The sequence below is a fragment of the Saccopteryx bilineata genome, chromosome 4 (genome assembly GCF_036850765.1).
Source record: "Saccopteryx bilineata isolate mSacBil1 chromosome 4, mSacBil1_pri_phased_curated, whole genome shotgun sequence".
Classification (NCBI taxonomy): domain Eukaryota; kingdom Metazoa; phylum Chordata; class Mammalia; order Chiroptera; family Emballonuridae; genus Saccopteryx; species Saccopteryx bilineata.
The window spans coordinates 237,960,001-237,987,647 of NC_089493.1; the positions used below are offsets into that span (position 1 = coordinate 237,960,001).

Consider the following 27,647-nt stretch of genomic DNA (forward strand, 5'->3'; position numbering starts at 1 on the left):
TTGTAAATGGGATTGTTTTTTTAAGTATTTCTTTCTGATAATTATTATTGGTATATAAAAATGTAACTGACTTCTGGAGATTTACTTTGTATCTTGCTACTTTATTGAATTTATTTATAAGTTCCAGAAGTTTTTGATAGAATCTTGCGGATTTTCTATACATAGTATCATGTCATGTGCAAATAATGACAATTTACTTCTTCTTTTTCAATTTGGATACCTTTAATTTTTCTTCTTGTCTGATTTCTGTGGCTAGGACTTACAGTATTATGGTGAGTACAAGTAGTGAAATTGGACATTCTGTCTTGTTCCTGACTTTAAGTGAAATGTTTTTAGTTTTTAAAATTGAGAATGAAGTTAGCTATAGACTTGTAACTTATAGTATTTATTATGTTCAGATACATTCTATCTATTCCCATTTGGCTGAATGATTTTACCATAAATGTGTGTTAGATTTTTTCAGAGCTTTTTCAGCATCTACTGGTGTGATCATATTATTTTTATCCTCCATTTTGTTTATGTGATGAATCACATTAATTGATTTGTAGATATTGTACCAACCTTGTGTCCCAGGAATAAATCTCACTTGATCATGGCATATGATCTTTTTAATGTATTGTTGGATCTGATTTGCTAATATTTTGTTGAGGATTTTACCATCTACATTCATCAGAGATGCTGGCATATAATTTTCTTTATTTATAATGTCATTATCTGGTTTTGGAATGAGGATAATGCTTGCCTTGTAAAGTGAACTAGGGAGCCTTCCCTCCTCTTGAATGTTTTGGAATAGTTTGAGAAGGATAGGTGTTAGTTTTATGAGTGGTTGGTAAAATTCACCTGTGAAGTCACCTGGTCCAAGACTTTTGTTTGCTGAAGTTTTGTGCATGTTTGTTTTTTAAGTTACTGCTTCACTTTTATTAGTTGTATTCTGTCCAGATTCTCTGATTCTTTCTGATTCAGTTTTGGAAGATTGTGTGTATCTAGGAGTTTACCCATTAAATCTATTAATAGATTGTTCAATTTATTGGCATATAGTTGTCTGTAATATTTTTTACAATCCCTTGTATTTCTTTGGTGTCAGTTACTTCTCTTTCATTTCTGATTTTATTTATTTTCCCCTTGTCTATTTTTTTTCATGATGAATCTGGTTAAAGTTTGTCAATCTTGTTTATCTTTTTAAAGAATAAGCTTTTGGCTTCATTCATCTTTTGAAATTTTTTACAATCCATTTCATTTATTTTTTGTCTGATCTTAATTATAATTTTCTCCTACTCACTTTGAGCTTTGTTTGTTATTATTTTTCTAGTTCTATTTAGAGTCAAGTTTGGTTATTATTTGAGATTTTTCTTGTTTCTTGAGGTAGACTGTAATGCTATGAATTTCTCTCTTATGACTGCTTTTACTGTGTCCCATAGAGTTTGGGTTGTTGTATTCTCATTTTCATTTCTTTCAGGTATTTTTTACTTTCTTCCTTGATCTCATTTTTGATTAATTCATTTTTTAGTAACATGTTAATAGCCTCCATGTCTTTGTGGTTTTTTTCAGTTCTTTTTCTTGTGATTGTGTTCTGGTTTCATACCATTATGGTCAGAAAAGATGCTTGATATGATTAATCTTCTTAATTTATTGAGTCTTGTTTTGCATCCTAACATGGTCTATCCTAAAAAATGTTCCATGTGCACTTGAAAAGGATGTATATTCTGCAGCTTTGGGTGAAATGCTGGGAAGATACAAAATAAATCCATCTGATCTAGTGTGTCATTTAAGGCTTCCATTTGCTTGTTGAGTTTTCGTTGCCATTGATGTCAGTGGGATGTTAAAAACCCCTATTATGACTGTATTATTGTCAATTTCTCCTTTTATGTTCATCAAAATTTGCTTTATATATTTAGGTGCTCCTGTGTTGGGGACATAAATGTTACAAGGGTTTTATCCTCTTGATGGATTGCTCCCTTTATCATTATGTAGTGTTTTTCTTTGTGTCTTACTATGTAGCCTTTATTTAAAAGTTTGTTTTGTTTGATAGAAATATTGCTACCCCAGCTTTATTTTCATTTCCATTTGCATGAAATATCTTTCTCCATCTCTTTACTTTTAGTCTGTGTATATCTTTTGTTCTCAGTGGGTCTCTCATAGACAGCATATATAAATATATGGGTCTTATTTTCTTATCCATTCAACTACGCTGTGTCTTTTGATTGAAGCACTTAAGCCATTTACTTTTAAAGTGATTATTGATATGTAGTTATTTATTGCCACTTTATTTTTTATAACTATGTTTCTCTTTTTATTTTTATTCTTCTTAAATAAGACCTTTTAACATTTTATGTAATTCTGGTTTGTTGGTCATGAACTCTCCTTTATCCTTTTCTTATCTGAGTAGCTCTTTATATGTTTTTTCCGTTTTAAATGAAAGCCGTGCTGGGTAGAGTAGTCTTGATTGTAAGTCCTTGCTTTATCACTTTGAATACTTTGTACCAATCCTTTCTAGCCTGAAATGTTTTTGTTTAGGAATCAGCTGATAGATTTATGGGAGCTCCCATGTAGGGAACTGTCTTTCTCTTTCTGTTTTTAAGATTCTCTCTTAATCTGCAATGGTTGGCATTTTAATTATGTATCTTGGTGTGGGTCTCTTTGGATCCATCTTGTTTGGGACTCTCTGTGCTTCCTGGACTTGTATTTTTTTCTTTCACCATGTTAGGGAAGTTTTCATTCATTACTTTTTCAAAAAATTTCTTAATTTCTTGTTCTTTTTTTTCTCCCTTGGTACTCCTATGATGTGGATGTTGTTAGGGTTCCTGTTGCCCCAGAGGTCCCTAAACTATCCTCATTTTTAAAAAACTCTTTTCTTTTTGCTGCTCTAATTGAGTGTTTTCTGCTTCCTTGTCTTCTAAATCACTGATTTGATTCTCTGCTTCATCTAACCTACTATTGATGCCATCTAGTGTATTCTTCATTTCAGATACTGTATTCTTCATTTCTGACTGGTCCTTTTTTATGGTTTTTAAATGTATTTTTTCATGCTTATTATCTTTTTGTTTAAGTTCTCACTGATTTCATCCTTTCTTCTCTTAATTTCGTTGAGCATCTTTACAACCATTGCTTTGAACTCTGTATTTGGTAAATTGCTTGCTCTTATTTCATTTAGTTCTTTTTTTCTGGAGATTTCTCTTGGTTTTTTCATTTGGGCTATGTTTTTTGTCTCCCCATTTTGGCTGCCTCTCTGTGTTGGTTTCTGTATATTAGGTAGATGTGCTGCATCTCTCTGTCTTGGTAGAGTGACCTATATGGTAGGTGTCCTGTGGGAACCAGTTATGCTGTTTCCTTGATCACCTGAACTGTGTGCTTCAGGATTGTCACACGTGTGGGTTGTGTGAGTCTTCCTGTTATAATTAAGTCTTGGTTGTTGTTGGGATGTACATGCATAAGGTCAATCCTTAGGCTGGCTGGCTGTGAGGATCAATCTTGATGACATTGTAAGAGCTGCTGTGTGGTTGTTGACCAGACAGAGTGGGATTTGCCTCAGGAGGGTTCTGGAGCCGCTGCAGTCTCCCTTTGGATATGCCCCTTGGGAAACTAATTGGATCTTTCTCTGAAGTTGTCTGAAGCTTGCCTCTGGGTGTATTGGTTCTGGGACCTCTTGGGAGGGATTCTGATATAGGTCAATGTCAGAAGTTTCTTGTGACTTGCCTGGGCAACTTGTTTGGAGCAGCAAAAGTCCCAGGGAACACCAAAGCTAGCTGCCACTGCCAGATACCCACAGACCTTTGTGGTGGAGCAGTGTCTGAGGGAGTTGTCAGGGTGAGGGCAGCAGTTTAAAAGGTCCAAACAGACCAAAATTTGGCCATGTGAAGGGAGAGCGGTTCATCAGTTTGGCATGGGAGGGAAATATTGCCCTAGTCCTAGAGTCACATAACTTAGTCTGTCCTGGATTCTGCCCAGAGCTCAGGGAGAGCCTGAGCTTTGCAGGGCGAGTCCACTGGGAGTCTGGAGGGTAGGGCTACAAGATTTCCCATGACAGAGAGGTGGTGGTCAGGTTCATGGGAGGGTGGAGGTAATGGCCCCTGACTTGTCGCACAGACCTCAGTGCTTCCTAGATTCTTCCCAGGCCTTCCTGAGAGCTGGAGCAGGTAGGACAGGGCCACTGGGAGTCTGGAGGGTGGGGCTAGTGATCTGTGTGAGAGGGATGCTCTGACTAGGCTCATGGGCAAGTGAAGGCAATGGCTCCAATTCCAGTGCCACACAACTCAGTCATTGATCCCCCCTGAATCTGCCCATACCTCTACATTCAGGGCCCAGGCAGCCGACTGCTGCAGGGAGTGAACTCCATAGGATGGAGCAATAGGGAGTCTGCAGGTTCGGCTCTTGCATTTTCCCAGGCTGATGCTATGTGGAGGGGAGTGTTCTACCCATTAAAGACGGCATCTGTGGTGTGGGAGAGGGGCTCAGCACAGGCACCCTGGCCACTGTCGCTTTATCACCTCTTTTCCTGGAGCCACAAAGGCTAGTCTGTGCTTGTATGACTTTAATTCATTCTATCCCTTCTGCTGGTGCCCAGGGTGAGTGTTTGCGATTAAGATTTTGTGCACTGGAGGGTCGTTGGGGTCTCCAGCAGATTCCTGTTTTTCCCTGGGGAATCCCTGCCAGTTTTCACAGCCATATGTTATATGGGTGCGTCAACCCATATTTTAATTAGATTGTTTGTTTTTTGGTGGTAAAGTTGTATGAGTTTTTTATACCACTCTGAATGTACCTGATCTTGTCTGAGCCATTTATAAATTTTGAATATTATTAGGTGTTTTATTCATGAGATCTTCTCTCATTCACTAGGTTGCCTTTTTATTGATAGTGTTTTTTTGCTTGCAGAAGCTTTCAACTAGACATAGTCCCATTTGTTTGTTTGTTTAGTTTTCTTTGCTTAAGGAGATATATCAGAAAAAATATTATTAAGAGAAATATTAGAGAGTTTATTATGTATTTTCTAGAAGGATTTTTTACTTTAGATAATACTCATGGTACAAAGTAGGTAGCTTAAAGGGAGTAGAAAGCTTTTGTCTGTGGTTCTCAGTTTCAAATTTAATGATTAGCACTAAATACAGGTTAAATAAAGATTACTATGTAATTTTTAACCAGTTTTCAGGCTATGCTCATCAGTTTACCTTATAAAGTTAATCTCAAAGTAATTTAATACAAGGGTCTTTAGAGTCCCATACTTCTGTATCCCTCAAACATTTTAGGTTGTACCAGGTCTAGCACATTAAAGTAGATTTGGGTTGAATCTGAGCTTTTCAGTTTATTAGCTGTGTGACCTTGGCCAGAGTATTTCATCTCTTTGACACCATTTATAAGATGACAATATTTGCCTCAGAGTGTTCAGTGATAAGAGAAAGCCTGTGAGTGTCCAACACGTAGATAATGTTATAGTGGTGGAGCAGAGGGTCATCCAGACAAGCATTAATAGGGGTACCATTGGGGAGAAGTAATGGAAAATATTAGCTCTTCATTTTGGTTTTATGTTGCACAGGATGTGAGAGAAGAAAACAGTATTTATTTGACAGAGCTTTAGAGAAAGGGAGTGTCCTCAGTGTACAGTTTGGTTCATACCTTCAGAGAACAAATGCAGAGTTTTACCTTTTTTTTTTTTTTTGCCCCAGCAGTGTATTTGAGGGGTTGTAGAAAAGATTACATAGAGCAGTAGCTGGAATCGTTGGTTGGACTGGGGGACGAAAGGGAGGGCTTTTGTTTTTTAAAGCAATGTTGAGTTGAAAGAGCCAATCAAGAAGATCTGGGGGATCAGGAAGTAGGAGATAACAGATCGACCAGTTTGTCTGGGACCTGGATGGGGAGTGGAAACGGAACGCAGGAAGGTGGGGATCAGGAATATCACAGAATCTCAGAGGACGCAGGCAAACATCACCAGGATAGTAACTGTAAACTTATTGTTTTCTTTAAAATTTCTAAATAGGCCAGCTTGGTATTACCAAAGATCCACTAGAGCTGGATCAACAAGGGACTCTTCATGGACATGAGCTATAAATCTCAAGGAGTTTATGAGGATGAGAGTCAAGCGGGAAATATAATAGCTAAGTAGAGAAAAATCACAGGGTGTAGGAGCTGGAAGAAACTGCACAGGTCTTTCATTCAACCCCTAATTTTTGGTAGGAGAAACTGCTTAGGGTATGTGATTATGTGATTTGCTTCTGAAGGGCAAAGGTGACTGGCCAGTTAACTTCCCAAGGAACAGAAAGTATGGCCTTTGAGTCAAAGGAGAACTAAGCAGCTGAGGGGCACTGAGGCTAGGAAGCTGGAAGAAAAAGTATTGAGAAAGAAAAGGTAATGCAGTTTTTTTTTCCCCTGGCTTGATCTGTGTTTAGATATTTAGACTATTTTTTTAATAGCAATAGTAATATTCTTATAGTCATGTGGTTTCCAGAAATGACTCTTCTGAGACTGTGCCATGCCTGAGCTAATGCAGCTCAGCATGTTTGGTGCCAGACTTTAGAACCCAGTCATTGACTTTGATTATTTTAATTCTATTTTATTTTAAAAGTATTAATTCAACAGTCTTTTTGTCTGTAGAGTATTTTTATTCAGGATCCATTTTGGTTATTATGTTAGTGTTTAATAATCTTAGAAGTTATAGTACTTGAAATAACAGGGGTTACAAATTTCAACCCCTTCATTGGTAGAAAGGCTTTAATTACATTGAAAGATGACCCATGTCTCGCTGACTCACCCAGTATCCTCCGTCATTTGATTCTTTAAAAAGTTACACCAGATGAGAACATAGCTGTAGTTTCGGATATTGTGACATGAAGTAGGCAGGGAAGGAGACTAGTGAATTCCTACTGCATTTACAGGGGAAGAAATTTTAAATTTTATTAGAAAAAATAAGATATCCAGGAACTCATTGAAATGAGTTATAGAATTGATGGGGTTTTATATATGTAACTAGTTTATAAACATTACTATATTATTTGAATGTCCCAAGGCTATTTGACTTAGATATGATACTGATTGTGTTTTATTTGTTTTTTGTTTTTTCACAGTTCTTGTGCTTGGGTAGATTGACTTTCTTGAATTTGTGGGTTGTAGTTTTCAAGTTTTGAGTATTTTCAGTCATTTTTTTCAAATACTTTTTCTATCCCACCCCCTCTGTCTCCTTCAAAGTTTCTAATTACAAGCATGCCTCTTTTTATTGTGCTTTGCTTTACTGCAGTTTACAGATATGGAATTGCGTTTTTTACAAAAGAAGTGGGTGGATTTGTGGTAGACTTGAGAGGGATAATCAGAGACTTGCTGATGGATTGTTCATGGGGAATGGTGGCCAGAGTTTCTAAGGGGAAGAGACTTTTTTTAGGAAGAGAGGAAGTGTTTATTAGCAATATTTAGAGGCTGGAGTAGGATAGAGCCAGGTTTTTGCTAAAGTTCTGCTAGAAGTATAAAGAATTTTCTAATCATAGATCAGCAGTTCTTGAGGTTACAGGATGCTATAGATAGTGTCCTGGGTCAGATTAGGGGTTGACAGGGTGATAATATATATATACCTTGGAGGCTTAGACTTCCTGCAGTGCCTGCTGTGAACAGGTGTGCCCTTCTGGGAGGAAGAGAGCAGTCTAAACTAGTTCTGTGTGCTCTTTAATGCTGGCTTCCAAAAAGGCTTCTTCCCTATACTGCAACTTCTGCGTAGAATCACAAACATTTATTGCTGCAAAGCACTTAGATTATTTATATTTTGAAGATAGAGAAAGAACTGGTTCCTCTCACTTTTTTCCCTCCTTGTTATATGTAGCCTTAACATTATTCCCATGCTATCTAATGTTTTCCCATTGTAATTTTTAGAACGAACGTATCAAATGAAAAAGGTAAAGCTACAAGAGTTATTAAGGCCATTTAGTTTATATTTTTAATCCATTTTATGTAGTTTTAAAAATGGTTTTCTTTGTTAAAATTTAGGTGTTTATTACAAAGTTCCACTAGTTTTAAATTGCTTTGTGTTATCAAGAATGTGTTAGTAGTACTAAGATTTTCGAATTTGAAAGTAAATGTGATGTGTTCATAGGCCACATGTCTTCTTCCATGTTCATAATAGTATAGAACGAACTAAAATGACTCCCCTTCCTCAACAAGGTTTATTAATTTTTTTATTTTGAGAAATGTATATGGCAGTGTATTAAAAGCAAGCTCACCCACTCAGACCTTGGAGAGTTTTGAATGTGACTAAGAACTTGCTTTCTTTAGACTATAATTTTGATTTAGCATTATATTAGAATATTAAGAGATAGATAATAATTTTGTTTATTCACAGATGAAAATTATTACAGTAGAACAATTAGTTTTGTAAGTATCTGAAGCCATATCTTGCTCATTTTTGTATCTTTAAACAAGGATCTTCCTTGACTGTGGTAAGTCTCCAGTAATTGTTTCTGAACAGAATTATGAAGAGCGATTCTCTGTTACTTTTTTCAGTATTTTTTAGTTAGAAAATCTAATAACAAATGACTGTTTTGTTTTGTTTTCATCAGTATCCATATGCCTACTTGTCGAAACCTACTATTTTGTGTCTCTGCTATGGAGATAATAGTCTATGTTAGAAAAACCATAAGAAACTAATGGTATTTATTAACAAAAGAAAATGACTATAGCTAGGAGTCCAGAGAATGCCTATATTTAAGATAGAAGCAGCAAAGAAGAACAGGTAGAAAAACTGAGAAAGCATTGTTAGGAAGAGAGGAAGATAAGTAGGTTCTGGGAAGATAAAAACTCATGCAAGCCAAAATAGAAGAGTGTGAGGAATCCGCAGGATCAGATGCCAGAGTCAAGTTTAGAACGCAGATGGGAAAATTCTTTTGTTAGGAAATGGTGACTTTACTGAAGAATTAGAATGGTGTGAGCAGAAACAATATATCACTGTGTTGAAAAACAAGAACACTGCAAGTGTGGATTCTTCTAGTCCCTCAATCCCTTTCCTAGTGTTCTGCTTAGTCTCTAATTACTTACTTTTGAAACATCGTACTTGAAGTTGAAGATGTTAAATATGAACTGTTCATAGTTTATTGCACAATTGCTGGAAACCTGCCATTTTTATATTCATGTAATTATTTTTGTAAAACTAAATACGTATTTAAATTTCTTAAACACTTAAGGCACAGCTAAATGCAAACTTCTAATACAAAGCTATTTTTTCCTTTATGTTTTTAAAAGTCATGGCTACTTATGATTCACCAGACAGAACAACTCAGTAGGATTATGAAGACACATGCAGAGGACCTAAATTCTGGACCCTTACACAGGCTCACCATGATGATCAAAGACAAGCAGCAGGTGAAGAAAAGTTATATAAGCGTTCATCAGCAGATAGAGGCAGAGATGATCAAGGTTTGTCTTTCCATTCTCAAATTTTTCTTTAGCTGATTTTTAAATTCACTGAACTGTTTTGTTCCGTTTGACTTTCAAAACTTGTTTGCGCCATATTTCCTGACACAAAATATTTTGATGTCTCTAATAAGTAATAGCTTATTTTTATTATTATTATTTTTTATTTTTTTATTATTATTATTATTTTTTCATTTTTCTGAAGCTGGAAACAGGGAGAGACAGTCAGACAGACTCCCGCATGCGCCCGACCGGGATCCACCCGGCACGCCCACCATGGGGCGATGCTCTGCCCACCAGGGGGCGATGCTCTGCCCATCCTGGGCGTCGCCATGTTGCGACCAGAGCCACTCTAGCGCCTGAGGCAGAGGCCACAGAGCCATCCCCAGCGCCCGGGCCATCCTTGCTCCAGTGGAGCCTTGGCTGCGGGAGGGGAAGAGAGAGACAGAGAGGAAAGCGCGGCGGAGGGGTGGAGAAGCAAATGGGCGCTTCTCCTGTATGCCCTGGCCGGGAATCGAACCCGGGTCCTCCGCACGCTAGGCCGACGCTCTACCGCTGAGCCAACCGGCCAGGGCAATAGCTTATTTTTAAATACAAAACACTGACTATAAAATATATTTACTTTGTACTGTTACAAAAGAAAAAAATACTGTCAATTAAACTATGACAATACATTTTTTATTAATTAGATAATTTTTATTTTTAAATTTTATTTATTAATTTTAGAGAGAGAAGAAGGGGGAAGAGAGAGAGAGAGAGAGAAAGAAAGAGAAAGAGAAAGGGGAACAATGATCTGTTCCTGTATGTAAACTGACCCGGGATTGAACTGGCAGCCTCCGTGCTTGGACCAAGAATTTTTATTTTTTTACTTATTGAAATGGCTATTTTAGGCTTAAAAAAATTTGTAATACTCTGTATAAAGTAAAAATGAAAATATAAGCAAAATAGGCCCTGGCCGGTTGGCTCAGTGATAGAGTGTTGGCCCGGCGTGTGGAAGTCCCAGGTTCGATTCCCGGCCAGGGCACATAGGATAAGCCCCCATCTGCTTCTCCACCCTTTTCCCTCTCCCTCCTCTCTGCATGTTCAGAGTATGACTCTTCTGTATAACTTTTACAGTGGTTTAGATTTTAAAAATTTGTAAATGTACAAAGAAAGGAGATAATAGTAAAATGAACTTCCATCTATACCTTCATCTACATAGTAAATGTTTTTTTTTTTTCCATCTATAGTACTCTCACCTACTCTTTCTTCAGTGCTGGATCATTGTAAAGGAAATAAGGAAATTCTATATTTTATTCATAATTATTATAGTATATATTGTGAAATTATATACTATTTTTAATAAAACACAATTATATTATTATTAATCTATCTAAAGATAACAATAATTTCTAATATTATTTAATATCCTGACTGTTTAAATGATTGTTGTTTAAATACTTTTTATAGTATGGCACTTGAATCAGGATCCAAACATGGTCCATTTACCTTACATTTGAATAATTCTGCATAATATAGGTTGCTCTCCCCCCTTTAAAAGTTTTTTTTAATTGATAGATTTTAGAGAGAGAGAGAGAGAAGCATTCATTTGTGGTCCTACTTAGCTGTGCACCCATCGGTTGCTTCCTGCATGTGCCCTGACTGGGTATCAAACCCTCAACCTTGGTGTTTTGGGACAATACTCTTAAGTCTAAAGGACTGAGCTAACCAACCAGGGCTGTCCTTATTTCTCTTTAAAATGCAATTTATTTTTGGAAAAAGTGAGTAATTTGCTCTATAGGATTGAATTTTCTTTATTTTGAATTTTGTTGTTAGCATGTTTTGATATGATTTTTCTTTCCTTTTTTTTTTTTTTTTTGCATTTTCTTTTGCATTTTTCTGAAGCTGGAAACAGGGAGAGACAGTCAGACAGACTCCCGCATGCGCCCGACCGGGATCCACCCGGCATGCCCACCATGGGGCGACGCTCTGTCCACCAGGGGGCGATGCTCTGCCCATCCTGGGCGTCGCCATGCTGCGACCAGAGCCACTCCAGCGCCTGAGGCAGAGGCCACAGAGCCATCCCCAGCGCCCGGGCCATCCTTGCTCCAGTGGAGCCTTGGCTGCGGGAGGGGAAGAGAGAGACAGAGAGGAAGGTGCGGTGGAGGGGTGGAGAAGCAAATGGGCGCTTCTCCTGTGTGCCCTGGCCAGGAATCGAACCCGGGTCCTCCGCACGCTAGGCCGACGCTCTACCACTGAGCCAACCGGCCAGGGCCTGATTTTTCTTTTTTATTATGAAATTAAATTTAATGAGGTGACTGATCAATGGGAGTACATAGATTTTAGGTGAACACCTCTATAGCATTTGAACTATTGATTGTGTTGTGTGCTGATCACCCAAAGTCAAATCATTTTCTGTCACCATATATATATTTGTCCCTCTTTGCACCCCTTCCCCCGTAACCACTTTGCTTTCAGCAGTGTCCATGTGATTTCACATTTCCTTCTCCTCCATCTCTGCTGTAACTGGAAGTTAGAGCTAGAGGCTTGATAAGATTCTTGCTGTTTATTTTGGGCAAGTATGCATCATAGGTGTTGGTATAGCTTCTTATTTTATATTGGAAGTTAGATAATGTGTCTGCTTGTTTATATTTTTGTGATATTAAACTTGACTGATAGGTTCTGTTTTTGCCAGCCTGATCAGTCTATTAATAAAGTTTCTCTTAGCTTTTCATATAATCATTTTATAAACAATTGATGTTCACTGCTTAATTTATTATTTCAGTGGAGGTTGTAAAATGGCAAGATTTTCTCATATCATTTCTAATGCAATTGTTAGCAGGAATATTTCAATAAAGAATTTCTCTAACCCTGGTTGGGTGGCTCAGTGGGTAAATAAAATCTGATCCCAGAGCGCTGAGGTCACAGGTCTGGTTCCCGGTCAGGGCACATATGAGAAGCAATCATTGAATACTCAACTAAATGGAACAACTCAGTGGAACAGTGAGTTGATGCTTCTCTCTCTCCTCTCTTTCTTTCTCTCAAATCAATGGAAAAATTTTTAAAAATTAAAATTTTTTTTGAAATTTAAGAATTTCTATAGACCAACTATTTAGTTACACTGAGACATAATTTATATAGGGAAGGCAGGATAAATGCTTGTTTTTGCTATTAATTTGCTAGTTTGCAGAATAATGGATTGGTTCTTTAGCAATTTCAAAAGTTTAGACTTCCAATTTCTAGTCCATCACGTAAAAAGTTTGGAAGTTGTCATTTTATTCAAACAACAAGTAAAAGGCTAAAAAAATTGAAAAATAAACTATTCTTCTTAGGTTAATAAGAGAAGTGAAGTCCCAGGGCCATTGGCTGTCACCAAAATTAGGAAGACCGACAAACTAATATAAGGAATCACTACTTATCAGGGCTGATCATTTCTTGGAACCAGTTCTGGGTGCAGAAAACCTGAGTGGTAACTGATAATTTCTGAAGGCTCGGTGTGGATAACTCTGGCAGTTAAGAACCCAGTCTGAGGGGCCCCCACACTTTTGTGAATTTTATCTCCTGGGTCTCTACTAGGTTCTCACTGTGAACACTGGAGAAAAGTTTCATGGTCCTGGCAGGGAGAGAGGAATAGGAAGCATTTTGCCATAAACCAGTATATTCTGTTCTCCTTAGCAAGGTTTGCCTTCAGAAGAAACTGTTAACCAGAGCCTAACAACCTGGGGGAAGGGAAGTATGCAGCTTTGGCCCATTCAAGCTACCAGTCCTATGTAATGGAGGTTAGGGGCTGAGAAGCACATGTAATGTTCACAGTCCAGAGTCACAGGCTTATTAAAAGACTGAAACCTAATCATTGGACTATAAAAAGCTTTTCCTCCCCTGCCAACTAATCACCACATGAGTAAAGGCCTATTTACATTAGTTCTTTTTTACTCAAACCATCATGCCTGTCAATTAAGAAAAAATGGTCAGTGGATAAAAGCGTCGACCTGGAACACTGAGGTCGCCGGTTCAAGACCCTGGGCTTTCTTGGTCAAGGCACATATGGGAGTTGATGCTTTCTGCTCCTCCCTCTGTCTCTGTTTCCTCTGTCTAAAATGAATAAATAAAAATCTAAAACTAAAAAAAAAGAAAAAATTGTAACCAAAAGACAAAACCATAGTTGGAAGAGACAGAGTAAACATCAAAACCAGATATGGTAGGGATGTTGGAATTATTACACTGGGAATTTAAAACTGTCTTTTTGTTTCATATGTTTAGGGCTCTAATGGATAGATAGCATGCAACAACAGATAGGCAATGTAAGCAGAGAGATGAAAATCCTGAGAAAGAAGCAAAGTGAAATGTTAGAGATCAAATACACTGCAGTAAATGTGAAGAATGCCTTTGGTGGGCTTATTAGGAGGCTGGACACACTGAACAAAGAATCTCTGAACTCGAGAATATATCAGTAGAAATCTCCAAAACAGAAAAGCAAAGAGAACAAGGACTGAAAATAAATGAACAGCATGTTAAAGAATTGTAGGACTGCTACAAAAGGTGTTACACATGTCGTGAGAATTCCAGAAGGATAAGAAAGAGAAAGGAACAGAAGAAAAATTAGAAACAGTAAAGACTGAACATTCTTTCAAATTAATGTCAGGTACCAAATGATAGATCCAAGAATGCCAGAGAAAATCAAACAGAATAAATGACCAAAAAAAACTCCAAAAAAACCCCAAAATAAAAACCATACATAGGCATTTTGATTTGAAACTACAGAAAGTAAAAGATAAAGAAAAAATCCTGTAGGAAGCTAGATTAAAAATCATCTTACCTATAGAAGAACAAATATAATTATTACATCTGACTTCTCAGAAGTCATGCAAACAAGGAGAAAGAGGAATGAAATACCTAAAGTGTTGAGAAAAAAATCCCATCAGCCTAAAATTCTATACACTGTAAAATTCTCCTTCAAAGATGAAGGAGAAATACTTTCTCAGACAATCAAAATTTGAGGGACAGCGGTCATAACTAAGATACACATAAAAAAAGGAAAAGCATCAGAGGAGGAATCAGTGAAGATAAACACTTCTATTTTTCTCATTCTTAATTGATTTAACTGATAACAGTTTGTTGAAAATAATAATAGTGGCCCTGGCCGGCTGGCTCAGTGGTAGAATGTCAGCCCAGCATGTGGAAATCCTGGGTTTGATTCCCGGCCAGGGCACACAGAAGAAGCACCCATCTGCTTCGCCACTCTTCCCCCTCTCCTTCCTCTCTGTCTCTCTCTTCCCCTCCCACAGCCAAGGCTCCATTGGAGCAAAGTTGGCCCGGGCGCCAAAGATGGCTCCATGGCCTCTGCCTCAGGTGCTAGAATGGCTCCCATTGCAACAGAGCAACAGATGGGCAGACATCACCCCCTAGTGGGCTTGCTGGGTGGATCCCGGTTGGGCACATGGGAGAGACTTGTCTCTTTGCCTCCCCACTTCTCACTTCAGAAAAATACAAAAAGAAAATAATAATAGCAACAATGTAGTCAAGTAAGTGCATTCATATATATGTCTTGTGTGTGTGGTGTGTGTGTGTGTGTGTATATATATATGTATATACACATGTATATATGTTTATGTATTCTTATATATAAGTAAAATTAAATGACAGCAATGATAAAAGGAACGGGAAGGAATAATTAAGATCATTTTGTTACTGCAAGGATAATGTTATTTGAAAGTGGACTTGGATTTGTTATAAAGGTATATTGTTATCTCTAGGATAACCACTAAAAAATGTAAAAAAAAAAAAAAGTATAACTGATATGCTAACAAATGAGAGAGAATGGAATCATAAAATACTCAAAACCAGAAATGACATGATAAGGATGGAAGACAATAAAAGCATCAGATAACAAGGGTAAGAAATAAGAAACTAACAAATATGGTAGATATTAACTCAGATTTATCAATAATTACTCTGAAGGTTAGTGGTTCAAATAAACCAATGAAATGACAGACATTGTCAGAGTGGATCAAAACAAGAAGACCCAAATACATGTTTTTTTATAAGAAGCCCACTTTAAATCTACAGACACACACAAATCAATTCTAAAAGGATAGAGAAAGACATAGCATGCTAACAACAGTCAGAGGAAAGCAGGAGTAGCCGTATTAATTCCAGATGGAGAAGTCTTCAAAGGAAGGAGATTTATTAGAAATAAGGAAGGAAATTACACAATGATAAAGTAGTCCGTTTTCCAAGAAGACACTAATCCTTAACGTATATGTGTCTAACAATACAGTATTAAAATACTGATAGAGCCCTGGCCGGTTGGCTCAGTGGTAGAGCGTCGGCCTGGCGTGCGGGGGACCTGGGTTCGATTCCCGGCCAGGGCACATAGGATAAGCGCCCATTTGCTTCTCCACCCCCCCCTCCTTCCTCTCTGTCTCTCTCTTCCCCTCCCGCAGCCAAGGCTCCATTGGAGCAAAGATGGCCCGGGCGCTGGGGATGGCTCCTTGGCCTCTGCCCCAGGCGCTAGAGTGGCTCTGGTCACGGCAGAGCGACGCCCCGGAGGGGCATAGCATCGCCCCTGGTGGGCGTGCCGGGTGGATCCCGGTCGGGCGCATGCGGGAGTCTGTCTGACTGTCTCTCCCCGTTTCCAGCTTCAGAAAAATACAAATAAATAAATAAAAATAAATAAAATACTGATAGAACTACAAACGCTATTAGAATTGTAAGGCGAAATAGGTGAATTCTCTATTATAGTTGGAAATTTCAATACCCTTCTGTGAGAAAAGATTCAGCAGGGAGAAAATCAGCGAAGACATCATACCATTATTAATCAACTAGAGACAGTGTACATCTATGGATTATTTCATGCAAGAAGAGCCAAGTACACATTCTTTTCAAGCTGACATCGAAGGTTCAACAAGATAGACCACTTCTAGACCATAAATCATATCTTAATAAATTTAAAAGAAATCAAACAATGTCAGCTCTGTGACCACAATGGAATTAAACTAGAAATCAGTGACAGAAAGATAGCTGGAAAATTCCTAAATATTTGGAGGTTAAATGACATACTTGTAAAAAACACATGGATCAAAGAAAAAAGTCTTAAGAGAAATTAAAAAATATTTTTTATTAAATGAAAAAGAAAACAAAACTTACCCAAATTTGTGGCACTCAGAAACAGGGCTGGCAGAAATGTATAGCATTGAATACATATATTAGAAAAGAAGAAAGATATAAAATCATTCAGCTAATATTCCACCTTAGGACACTAGAAGAAGAAGACCAAATTGAATCATCAGTAAGCAGAAGAAAAGAAATAATAAAAATTAGAGCGGAAATCTGTGACAGTGAAAATAGGAAATCAGATAAAACTCAACAAAACCTAAAACTGGTTGTTTGAAAAGATCAAGAAAATCAGTAAGTCTCTAGCTAGGCTAACAAAAGCACAGTACAGCACAGGTTACTAATATCAGAAGTGAAAGTGGGCACACCTTATGCCTTAAGCCTGCAGATTAGATAATGTAGAGAAATAGGCCAATTCATTTAAGGACACATCTGTTAAACTCACATGAGAAGAAATAGACAATCTGAATAGGCAAATATCTGATAATATAATTGAATCAAAATTAAAAACCTTCCAAAATGGGAAGTACTAAGCTCAAATGAGCTCACTGGTTAATTCTATTAAATAAATTATACCAATTTTCTATACACTCTTTGAGAAAATATAAAGAGAGAAAAGTCCTAATTTATTCTCTTATGCCAGCATTACCCTAATACCAAAACCAGATCGGATATTAGAAAAAAAATAAAACTACAGGCTCATATTTCTCATAACCATAGATGCAAAAATCGTTAGCTATTAGGAAATCAAGTCTAACAATATATCATGGCCAATTGGGATGTATTTCAGGTGTGTGGTTTATTCAACATTTGAAAAGCAATTAATGGAAACCATCACATAAATAGATTAAAAAAGGAAAAATCAGACAACTATATGAATAGATGCAGAAAAAGCATTGGACAAAATCTAACTCATGATAAAGATTCTTAGTAAACTTGATGAAAAATATCTACAGTCTGACTGGTAGTGGTGCAGTAGATAGAGCATCAACCTGGAATGCTGAGGTTCCTGGTTCGAAACCTTGAGCTCACTCACTTAAGTGTGGGCTCGTTGGCTTGAGCACGGGATCATCAACATGATCTCAAGGTTGCTGGCTTTAGCCCAGAGGTTGCTGGCTTGAAGCCCAGGGTCGTTGGCTTGAGCCGTAGGTTGCTGGTTTGTGCAAGGGGTCAATGGCTTGGCTTGAGCCCCCCAGTCAAGGCACGTATGAGAAGCAATCCGTGAACAACTAAAATGAAACAAGTACAGGTTAATGCTTTTCATCTCCCTCTACATCCCTTCCAGTCTCTCTCTAAAAAAAAGAATACCTACAAAAAATGGCACAGTGGATAAAGCATCGACCTAAATGCTGAAGTCGCCAGTTAGAAACCCCGGGTTTACTCGGCAAAGCATATATGAGAGGCAACTACTATGAGTTGATGCTTCCTGCTCTTCCTCTCTCCCCTTCTCTCTATATCCTCTCTGAAAAAGAAAAATAAATGCTACAGCTGATATCATATTTAATAGTGAGAAATTCAAAGCTTTCTTATTAAGATCATGGCAAGGCAAGAATGTTCCTTCTTACCACTGCTTGTTAACATCATACTGGAAGTCATGGCTAATTCAGCAAGACAAGAAAAAGAAAAAGTATACAGAGTAGGAACAAAGAAATAAAGTTGTCTTTGTTCACAGATGACATGATTGTCTTTGTAGGAAATCCAAGAGAATCAACAAAGAATCTCTTGGACCTAAGCATTATAGCAAGGTTGCAGGATACAGTGGTAACATACAAAAGTCAATTGCTTTCCTATAGACCAGCAAACACTGAACAAGTTGATATGCAATTAGCAACAAAATATCATAAATTAGCATCCCCCAAAATGAAATACTTAGGTTTAAGTAAGTATAAATCTAACAAAGTAAGTACAGACCTGTAGGACCAAATTATAGACCTGATGAGAGAATCAAAGAAGAAAGAAATCTGAGCGATATCCTATGTTAATGGATGGGAAGATTTACTATTGTCAAGATGTCAGATGTTATTTCCAACTCGTTCTACAGATTCAACACAACCCCAGTGAAAATCCCAGCAGGTTATGTTGTGGATATTGACAAACTGATTCTAAAGTTTATATGGACAAACAAAAGGCCCAGAAGAGCCAGTAGAATATTGAAGGAGAACAAAGTCAGAGGATTGATATTATTTTGTAACCTAACTTCAAGACTTACTATAAAGACACAGTAATCAAGATAGTGTAGATTTTGCATAAGACAATAGACAAATAGATCAATGGAACAAATAGCCCAGAAATAGATCCACATAAATATAGTCATGGATCTTTGATAAAGGGGCAAAGTCAGCAGCAGAAAAAAAAATTATTTAAAAAAAAAGATGCTGGACATCCATCTATATGCAAAATGAATCTAGACACAGATCTTATACGCTTTATGAAAATGAACTCAAAGTGTATCATGGATCTAAATATAAAACATAAAATGATAAAATGCCTGGAAAATAACATAGGAGCAAACCTAGATGATTTTGGTATGGTGATGACTTTTTAGACAGAACACCAATGACATAATTCATTAAATAAATAATTGATAAGTAAACTTCATCAAAATTAAAAACTTTCAAAAGCCTGACCTGTGGTGGTGCAGTGGATAAAGCATCGACCTGGAAATGCTGAGGTCACCGGTTCGAAACCCCAGGCTTGCCTGGTCAGGGCACATATGGGAGTTGATGCTTCCAGTTCCTCCCCCTTTCTCTCTCTCTGTTTCTCTCTCTCCCTCTCTCTCTCCTCTCTAAAAATGAATAAATAAAATTAAAAAAACAAACAAACAAAAAAAAACCTTACAAAAGACAGTGTCAAGAAAACGAAAAGATAAGCCATAGACTGGAGAAGCTATTTGCAAAAAACTCTCAATATAAAATATACTTAGAAGTCCACTAAGAAAACAAATAACTTGATTAACAAATGGGCCAAAACCTTAACAGACACCTGACTAAAGAAAATATGCAGATGGCAAATAAGCACATGAAAAGATGCTCCACAACATATGTCATCAGGGAAATGCAAATTACAATAACAGTGAGATACCGCAGCACACTTACATAAATAATCAAACTCCAGAACACTGACAACACTAAATGCTAGTGAGGATATGAATAACAGGAACAATCGTTCATTACTGGTGGGAATGCAAAACAGCACAGCCAATTTGGAAGACTTGGCATTTCCTATAACAGTAAATATACTCTTGCCATAGGATTCAGCAATCATGCTCCTTGGTATTAACTCAAAGGAGTTGAAAACTTATGTCCACACAAAAACCCGTACACATGAATGTTAATAGCAGGTTTATTTTTATTTTTATTTTTATTTTTTTCATTTTTCCGAAGCTGAAACGGGGAGGCAGTCAGATAGACTCCCGCATGCGCCTGACCGGGATCCACTCGGCATGCCCACCAGGGGGCGATGCTCTGCCCCTCTGGGGCTTCACTCTGTTGCATCGAGAGCCATTCTAGCGCCTGAGGCAGAGGCCACAGAGCCATCCTCAGCGCCCAGGCAATCTTTGCTCCAATGGAGCCTCGGCTGCTGGAGGGGAAGAGAGAGACGGAGAGGAAGGAGAGGGGGAGGAGTGGAGAAGCAGATGGATGCTTCTCCTGTGTGCCCTGGCCGGGAATCGAACACAGGACTCCTGCACACCAGGCCGATGCTTCACTGCTGAGCCAACCAGCCAGGGCTTTGATAATACTTAAACTTAGAAGCAACCAAGCCTGGCTTGTGGTGGCGCAGTGGATAAAGCGTCATCCTGGAATGTTGAAGTCGCTGGTTCAAAACGCTGGGCCTGCCTGGTCAAGTCACATATACATAGTTGATGCTTCTTGCTCCTCCCCCCTCCTCTTCCCTCCCTCCTTCCCTCCCTCCTTTCTAAAATTCTAAAATGAATAAATAAAATCTTTTTAAAAAATTAAAAAAAAAAAAAGAAAAGAAAGCAACCAAGATTTCTTTTATTAGGTGAATGGATAAATAAACTGTAGTAGACAATCACATATTATTCAGCTTTCAAAAGAAATGAGCTACTGAGCCAAAAAAGCATGGAGGAATGTAAATGTATATTACTAAGTGGAAGAATCCAGCCTCGAAAGGCTAAATACCATTTGATTGTAAAACTCTATGATGTTCTGGGGAAAGAAAAATTTTGATAGTTATAAAAATACCAGCGGTGCCCTGGCTGATTGGCTCAGTGGTAGAGCATTGGCCTGGCGTGTGGATGTCCCGAGTTTGATTCTCAGTCAGGGCACATAGGACAAATACCCATCTGCTACTCCACCACTCCCCCTCTCACTTCTCTCTATCTCTGTTTCTCTTTCTTCTCCTTCCCTCCTGCAGTCATGGGAACGAGTTGGCCCTGGGCACTGAGAGTGGCTCCATGGCCTCCGCCTCAGGTGCTAAAAATGGCTCCAGTTGCAACAGAGCAACACCTCAGATGGGCAGCACATTGCCTCCTGATGGGTTTGCTGGGTGGATCCCAGTCTGGGCACATGCAGAAGTCTGTCTCTGCCTCCCCTTCTCTCACTAAAAAAAAAGAAAAAAGAAAAAATACTAGTGGTGGTGCCAGGTGGGCACTTGAAATTTCAGAGGGCCTCACTTTGTAAAGTTTATGATTGTCTAACCACTATGCTGTATACCTGAAACTAATACAGAATAATACTGACTATAACCTATGGTTGAAAAATAAAATAAGATAAATATATCAATGGTTGTGAAGGTTGAGAGGGACGAATAGATGGAGCACAGAGGTATGATACTATAATGGTAGATCATGTCAGTATATGTTCGTTCAAACTCATAGAATGTACAACACCAAGAATGAAACTTAATGATAATGATGTGTCATTTTATATGTTCATTACTTCTAATAAATGCTCTTTTGGGGGATGTTGCTAATGTGGGAGGCAATGTGTGTGAGGGCTAGGAAGTATATGGGAAATGTCTAAACTTTATGCTCAATTTTGCTGTGAAAGTAAAACAGGTCTAAAAAATAAAGTTGGTTTAAAAAAAGTTCACCAGTGAGTTAGTGCTTTTTTTAAACATTTTTTTTTGGAGATATTATTCATTTTTAGAGAGAGAGAAGGGGGAGGAGCTGGAAGCATCAACTCCCATATGCGCCTTGACCGGGCACGCCCAGGATTTTGAACTGGTGACCTCAGTGTTCCAGCTCAATGTTTTACCCACTGTGCCACCACAGGTCAGGCTGAGTTAGTGCTTTCTAAAGGGAATGGTTTGAACTCATTCTATCTCTCTTTCTCTCTCTTGCTATATATATATATATATATATATATATATATATATATGTGTGTGTGTGTGTGTGTGTGTGTGTGTGTGTGTGTCTGTGTTATAGTTGTTGACATTTCTGTTTATTTACACAATATCTTTCATACTATTAAGACTGATAGTGATACAAAATTTGTTAGAAGTGGGCTCTGAGATTGTCTTCTAAGTTGCTTATGCCCCTTTTGCAAGTTTTTCATATTGCTGATTGAGTTTTCTCAGAAGCTGTAGCAGAAGCTTTTTTCAGACAACACCTAAGATTCTTAATTTTTCTCTCAAATGCTATTTAAATGCCTTTTATCAATAGAGTAAGGACTTGCATTAGTCTGGTCCAGGGGTCGGGAACCTATGGCTTGCAAGCCAGATGTGGCTCTTTTGATGGCTGCATCTGGCTCGCAGACAAATCTTTAATAAAAAAAATAATAAGGTTAAAAATATAAAACATTCTCATGTACTACAATCCATTCATTTCCTACCGCTCATGTTTATGGTTGCAGGTGGCTGGAGCCAATCACAGCTGTCCTCCGGGACAACATCAAATTTTTATTGGATAATGCGTAACATACACGGGTCGTTGTATGGCTCTCATGGAATTACATTTTAAAATATGTGGTGTTCATGGCTCTCCCAGACAAAAAAGTTTCCCGACCCCTGGTCTAGTCTTTCTGTAGAAATAATAATCAAGTTAATGCATGCATGTAGTGGCCACTTATGATTATTGCTTGCCAACAGTGATTATTAGATGTATCTTCTTTTCAGAGATGTTACAATGTCAAAAAAACACGACAATCCAGATCCTCACCAGTTGGCTCTGTGGTAGACCATTGGCCTGGAGTGTGGATTTTCCGGGTTCAATTCCTAGTCAGGATACACAGGAGAAGTGCCCATCTACTTTTCAAACCCTCCCTCTATCCCTTCTGTCTCTCTCTCTCTCTTCTCCTCTTGCAGCCATGGCTCAATTGGAGTGAGTTCTGTCTGACACTGAGGATAGCTCCATGGCCTCCATCTTAGGAGCTAAGAGCTAAGAAGAGCTGGGTTGCTAAGCAATGGAGCAATACCCCACAAGGGCAGAGCATCCCTCCTACTGGGCTTGCTGGGTGGATCCTGCTCCAGGTGCATGCGGGAGTCTGTTTCTCTGCCTCTCCTCTCACTGAATAAAAAAACCCCAAAAACTATTAGAACTGGTGAATTATAGCAACTCAGAGTTACTTTGTAAAATTAAGATAAATATTTAATTTAGCTTTTTTTATTAGAGAAAATATTTTTGTACACAGCAAATTTATTTATTGGTCTTTAAATTTTAGATGATTACAGCACTGTTTCTTCATTTGCTCTTTTTATAAAATGGGTTTTTTTTGGTATGCAGTTGAATTTATCACTGATTTTTAAAGTAATTTTTAATTTTTTGTCTATTATTGTATATTAAAGAGTAACTCAGACCTATAAACAGTAAGATATACATGAATTAATCTTTTGGAATTTCAGTTTTTTTACCATGTAAATTTAAGTTAAACTTTTTTTCTTTCTGCATTTCTTTTCCACAGGTTACAAAGACAGAATTAGAGAAATTAAAATCCACCTATAGACAGTTAATAAAAGAAATGAATTCTGCAAAAGAGAAATATAAAGAAGCTTTAGCTAAAGGTATGGCAAAATTATGAAAAAAATGTTTATTTTAGTAATTTTTATTCTTATTATTTGAAAGTTATCTTTACAAATAGTAGAATGAGGCACTGGCTAGTTGGCTAAGCATTAGCCCAGCATGTGGAAGTCTCGTGTTTGATTCCCGGTCAGGGCACACAGGAGAAGTGACCATCTGCTTCTCCACCCTTCCCCCTCTCCTTTCTGTCTCTCTCACTCTTCCCCTCCCACAGCCAAGGCTCCATTGGAACTAAGTTGGCCCGGGCACTGAGGATGGCTCCATGGCCTCTGCCTCAGGTGCTAGAATGGCTCTGGTTGCAACAGAGCAAAGCCCCAGATGGGCAGAGCATCACCCCCTGGTGAGCATGCTGGGTGGATCCTGGTTAGGTGCATATGGGACTCTGTCTTTCTGCCTCCCTGTTTCTCACTTCAGAAAAATACAAAAAAAATAGTGGAATGATTCCACTGAGACCCATTCACTTAAAACAAAAACAAAAAACAAAAAAACCTCAAAAGCAAAATAAACCAAAATAGACTAATTGTGCTTGACCTGTGGTGGCACCGTGGATAAATTGTTAACCTGGAACACTGAGGTCGCTGGTTCGAAATCCTGGGCTTGTCTGGTCAAGGCACATATGGAAGTTGATGCTTCCTGCTCCTCCCCTTCTTCTTCTCTCTCTCTCTATCTCCTCTCTAAAAATGAATTAAATAAAAAAAGTAGACTGAAATAATGTAATAATACCTTTTATAAAAAATGATGCACACCATTTTTGAATAGCACATACTAAATGAAAATATGTAGCACTTGTGTAGTAGAATGCAAGTAGTGTTTAATGTTATTTTAAGCATCCGATTTTAGTGAATGCTAAATAAGAAAAATGAAGTGCATTTATTTAGAAGCCATTTTAATCCCCTTTTTACCTATAGTACTTAAAAGCCATTAAAATACATTAAATAATTTTAAAACATTATTTTGCCTTTATAGCTTAATTTTATGTGTTTGTAGTATCCTAGACTTTTCGTTAGGCAGTTTGGAAGTTAATGGAAAGAGAAACCTATATTTTAAAGAGATTTACATTTATAGTCATGAAACGTAGATAAACAGTTTTTATATTTTGATTTTTTTAAATTATAAAAGTTGGAGTTTCAAACATTTCTTTCTTGCTAAAGATAAACCTTATTAGAAACTCTATTTTCTTTTGCCTCTTAAAGTTACCTTTCTCTTTGTTAATGAATCTTTGTCATTTTTGTGTGTATTAACTTATTTTTGTAGGTAAATGAAATAAACAGCTCCTACATTTGAATCCGTCTTGCACAATGACAACACTGCTCTTGTTATTCTCAGGAGACTAGCAGAGATAATGATGTAGACGCAGTTCTCCTTCCCTCCCTCCATTCCCTACTTCCTCCTCCCTTTCTATCTCCCCATCCACCTTGCCTCTCCCTGCTGCTTTCACTTCTTTCCTTCTCTCTATACCTCTTTTCCTTTTTCTCTCGTGCTTTCTCCTCTCCCCGTTTTTCCTCCAACATCTGCTTTATGTTTCCTTTACTTCTCCCACATTTATTTCATGTCTGCTTCTCAGTGTTTCTATTGCTCTTTAGGGAAGATGAATCCATGTTGACTGCTTCCTTACTTTTCCCTTTCTTTCTTCTTTTTAGTGTACCTCAACCAATATTTTGAGATTATGATCTCTACTAATGAAAACATCTTTTTAAAAATGCCTTTGTCATTTAATGAGTATCTGTTATTTAAGTGAAGTAAAGAGAAAATGGCATAGAATTTGGAGTTAGATAGTCTTGGATTAAATTTCAACATTGTGTTATTATTTTATGGGTTTTCAACCATCATATTCAAACCTAATCACTATTCCTTTGTTATTTTTAAGAGTGCTTTCAAGAAGTATTTACTGAGCACTATCCATATTCAAGTTATTGCAATCAAAACAGAATTTCCTAGGCATTCAAGGAGCTTACCCATTTCTAGTTAATATTCTAATTTGGGAACTCCAAGTCTTACCATCTTTCAAAATTTAACTTTTATATCTTAAATATTAAACTTTGCTAATCCACCAAGGTTAGTTTCAGAAATAGTTTTGCACATTCAGCATTACTATTCAATCCATCAAAAGTTAATTTTTATAAAGTTTCTTACTTAATATGTCTGGCTATCATTTTCAAATTAGTGTATATTTTAAGTAATCATATTAAATTTACTCAGAGCAAGTGGTGACTTAATCCAACTGAATTATAGTCCAGCTATGCTAAGTATTTCACACTAGGTTTGTATCTGATAGAGAATAATTAGTTAGGGAAAGAAATACATAAGTACTCAAGTTTTGGTACCTATTTTTAATAATATTGTTTTAATTTTATTTAAGAATTGAAATTAGTTTTGATGTCATAATAAAGTTTTTAAAAGTTCTTGTTCCTAATATTTATATTATCAAAGATTATTCACATATAATAATTGCTTCTTATTTGTTTGGATCTAGATAAAATACTATTTAGTGTAGTATTAATAGTAGAAAGGCAACCAGAAAAATCTTGACTATGGTTTTAATTGATATAAGTGGTATATTATTTGGCTGACTGTCCTGTGTTAAAATATGCAAACTTATTTATATTTTTTCTTTCTAAAAATATTAGTGACAGTGTTTTTCTATTTTCAAGAATTTGGTTACTCCTATTAAATCCTATTAAATTAAATAACCTTATGCAATATATATCTTCAAAAGAAGTTCTTATGTGTTTTATGCATGAGACATGTAAATTTCTCTTCTATAATAAAACCAATTGAAACTTTCTTTATATTCATGTTTACATGAAAAAGTATAAAATTATATTTTGCAAATTTTATTTGTTTTCAAACTGCTTCTATCTTTAACATTGAAATAAGAGTTCTTTTGTGAAGTTGTTTAGTCATTATAAAGAGAATGTGGCAGCAGATTTTCCAGTATTTACAGGCTTTATGTCAGAACCTTAGTTCATGTGGATAGGTCAGACCAGGGCACTCTGGAATGGGTCGTGGGCACTGCTGGTGTGGGCGTGGATGTTCAAGCTATGGCTCTGGCATCAGAGATTACTTTAGCTCTTAGGTGTTGGAAAGCTATTAAAAACCCCAGTCTGACATATGGCATCCAGCTGGAGAAGATAAAACTTGGAGAAAAACAAAGCCTGGAAATAACTCTCACAGTAAGGTTTAAATTCTGGGTTTGATCAAGAATGGGTTCTGAGTTAAGGGTTCAGTTATTGCAGCTGGAGCTTCAGCAGTAGTAGGCGATCAGCAGGAAGGCTGTGCAATGCTGAAATTCCAGACTTCCGACCCCTGCTGGATGGATTACACAAAATACTTTAAGTTTTGAATGTTAGAATTTATGTCTAATGGGACATTAGTTTATGTTCAATCTAATTAAAATAAAAACTCATTTGTAATATGATTGTAACATCATTTTAATTAACTTTTTGTAATATATCTAAATATTAAACTTGCTTTGTTATGTGCTGTGTTGAGGGAACAGATGTTTGTATTAAATTGATTTGGATTAATTTGGACATTAGTCTATTTTTTGGTTACATATATCTGTTTATTGACTATTTCCTAGACATTAGTCTATGTATTATTACTTACAACATGTTCATTGAGAACAACCATAATAATTGTCACTTACTGAGCTTAAGTTAATAATTTATATTGTTTCTTGATAGCAGCATTGAGTTTTAGAGTAACATTCTTGGTTGCAAAATACACAGGCTTGACATTTTTATTGTAAATTGAGGTCTGCACACTTTTGGTTAAACACTTCCTTTAACCATCAAACAATTGTGAATCCATATAGCTTATATCTGAACTAAGGTTCTGACATAACACCATGTCATCTTTATAAAAAGTAAGAGACTTCACAAAAGAACTACGGTATCATGTTGTCTGTGAATAAAGAGTTTTACTTTTAAACCTCTTCAATCTGGATCTTTGTTTTCTTGTAGTTGTTGCTTGCCCTAGCTAGAGCCTCCAGTGTAATGCTGAATAGAAGGAGAAAGAGCAAACATGTTTGCTTCTTCCTGTAATGTGGAGAGGGGCGAAGGATGTGTGTGTGTGTGTGGGGGGGACTGCCACTATTAAATATGATGTTTGCTGTCGTTTTTCAAACATTTTTAAAAAAATCAAGTTGAAGAAATTTCTTTCTGTTCATACATTAGAATGAACATTGGATTTTGTC

General features: G+C 37.2%; 1 protein-coding gene across 5 annotated transcripts in view; it reads left to right on the forward strand.

Annotated features, from left to right (window-relative positions):
* FER (FER tyrosine kinase) overlaps positions 1-27,647 on the forward strand; it is a 503,761-nt gene that overhangs the window by 90,471 nt on the left and 385,643 nt on the right. For all 5 annotated transcript variants that reach the window (XM_066273970.1, XM_066273969.1, XM_066273971.1 and 2 more), the window contains 2 exons: positions 9,208-9,381; positions 23,334-23,433. In XM_066273970.1, the coding sequence (XP_066130067.1) occupies positions 9,208-9,381; positions 23,334-23,433 (274 nt within the window). The remainder of the gene's footprint in view (positions 1-9,207; positions 9,382-23,333; positions 23,434-27,647) is intronic.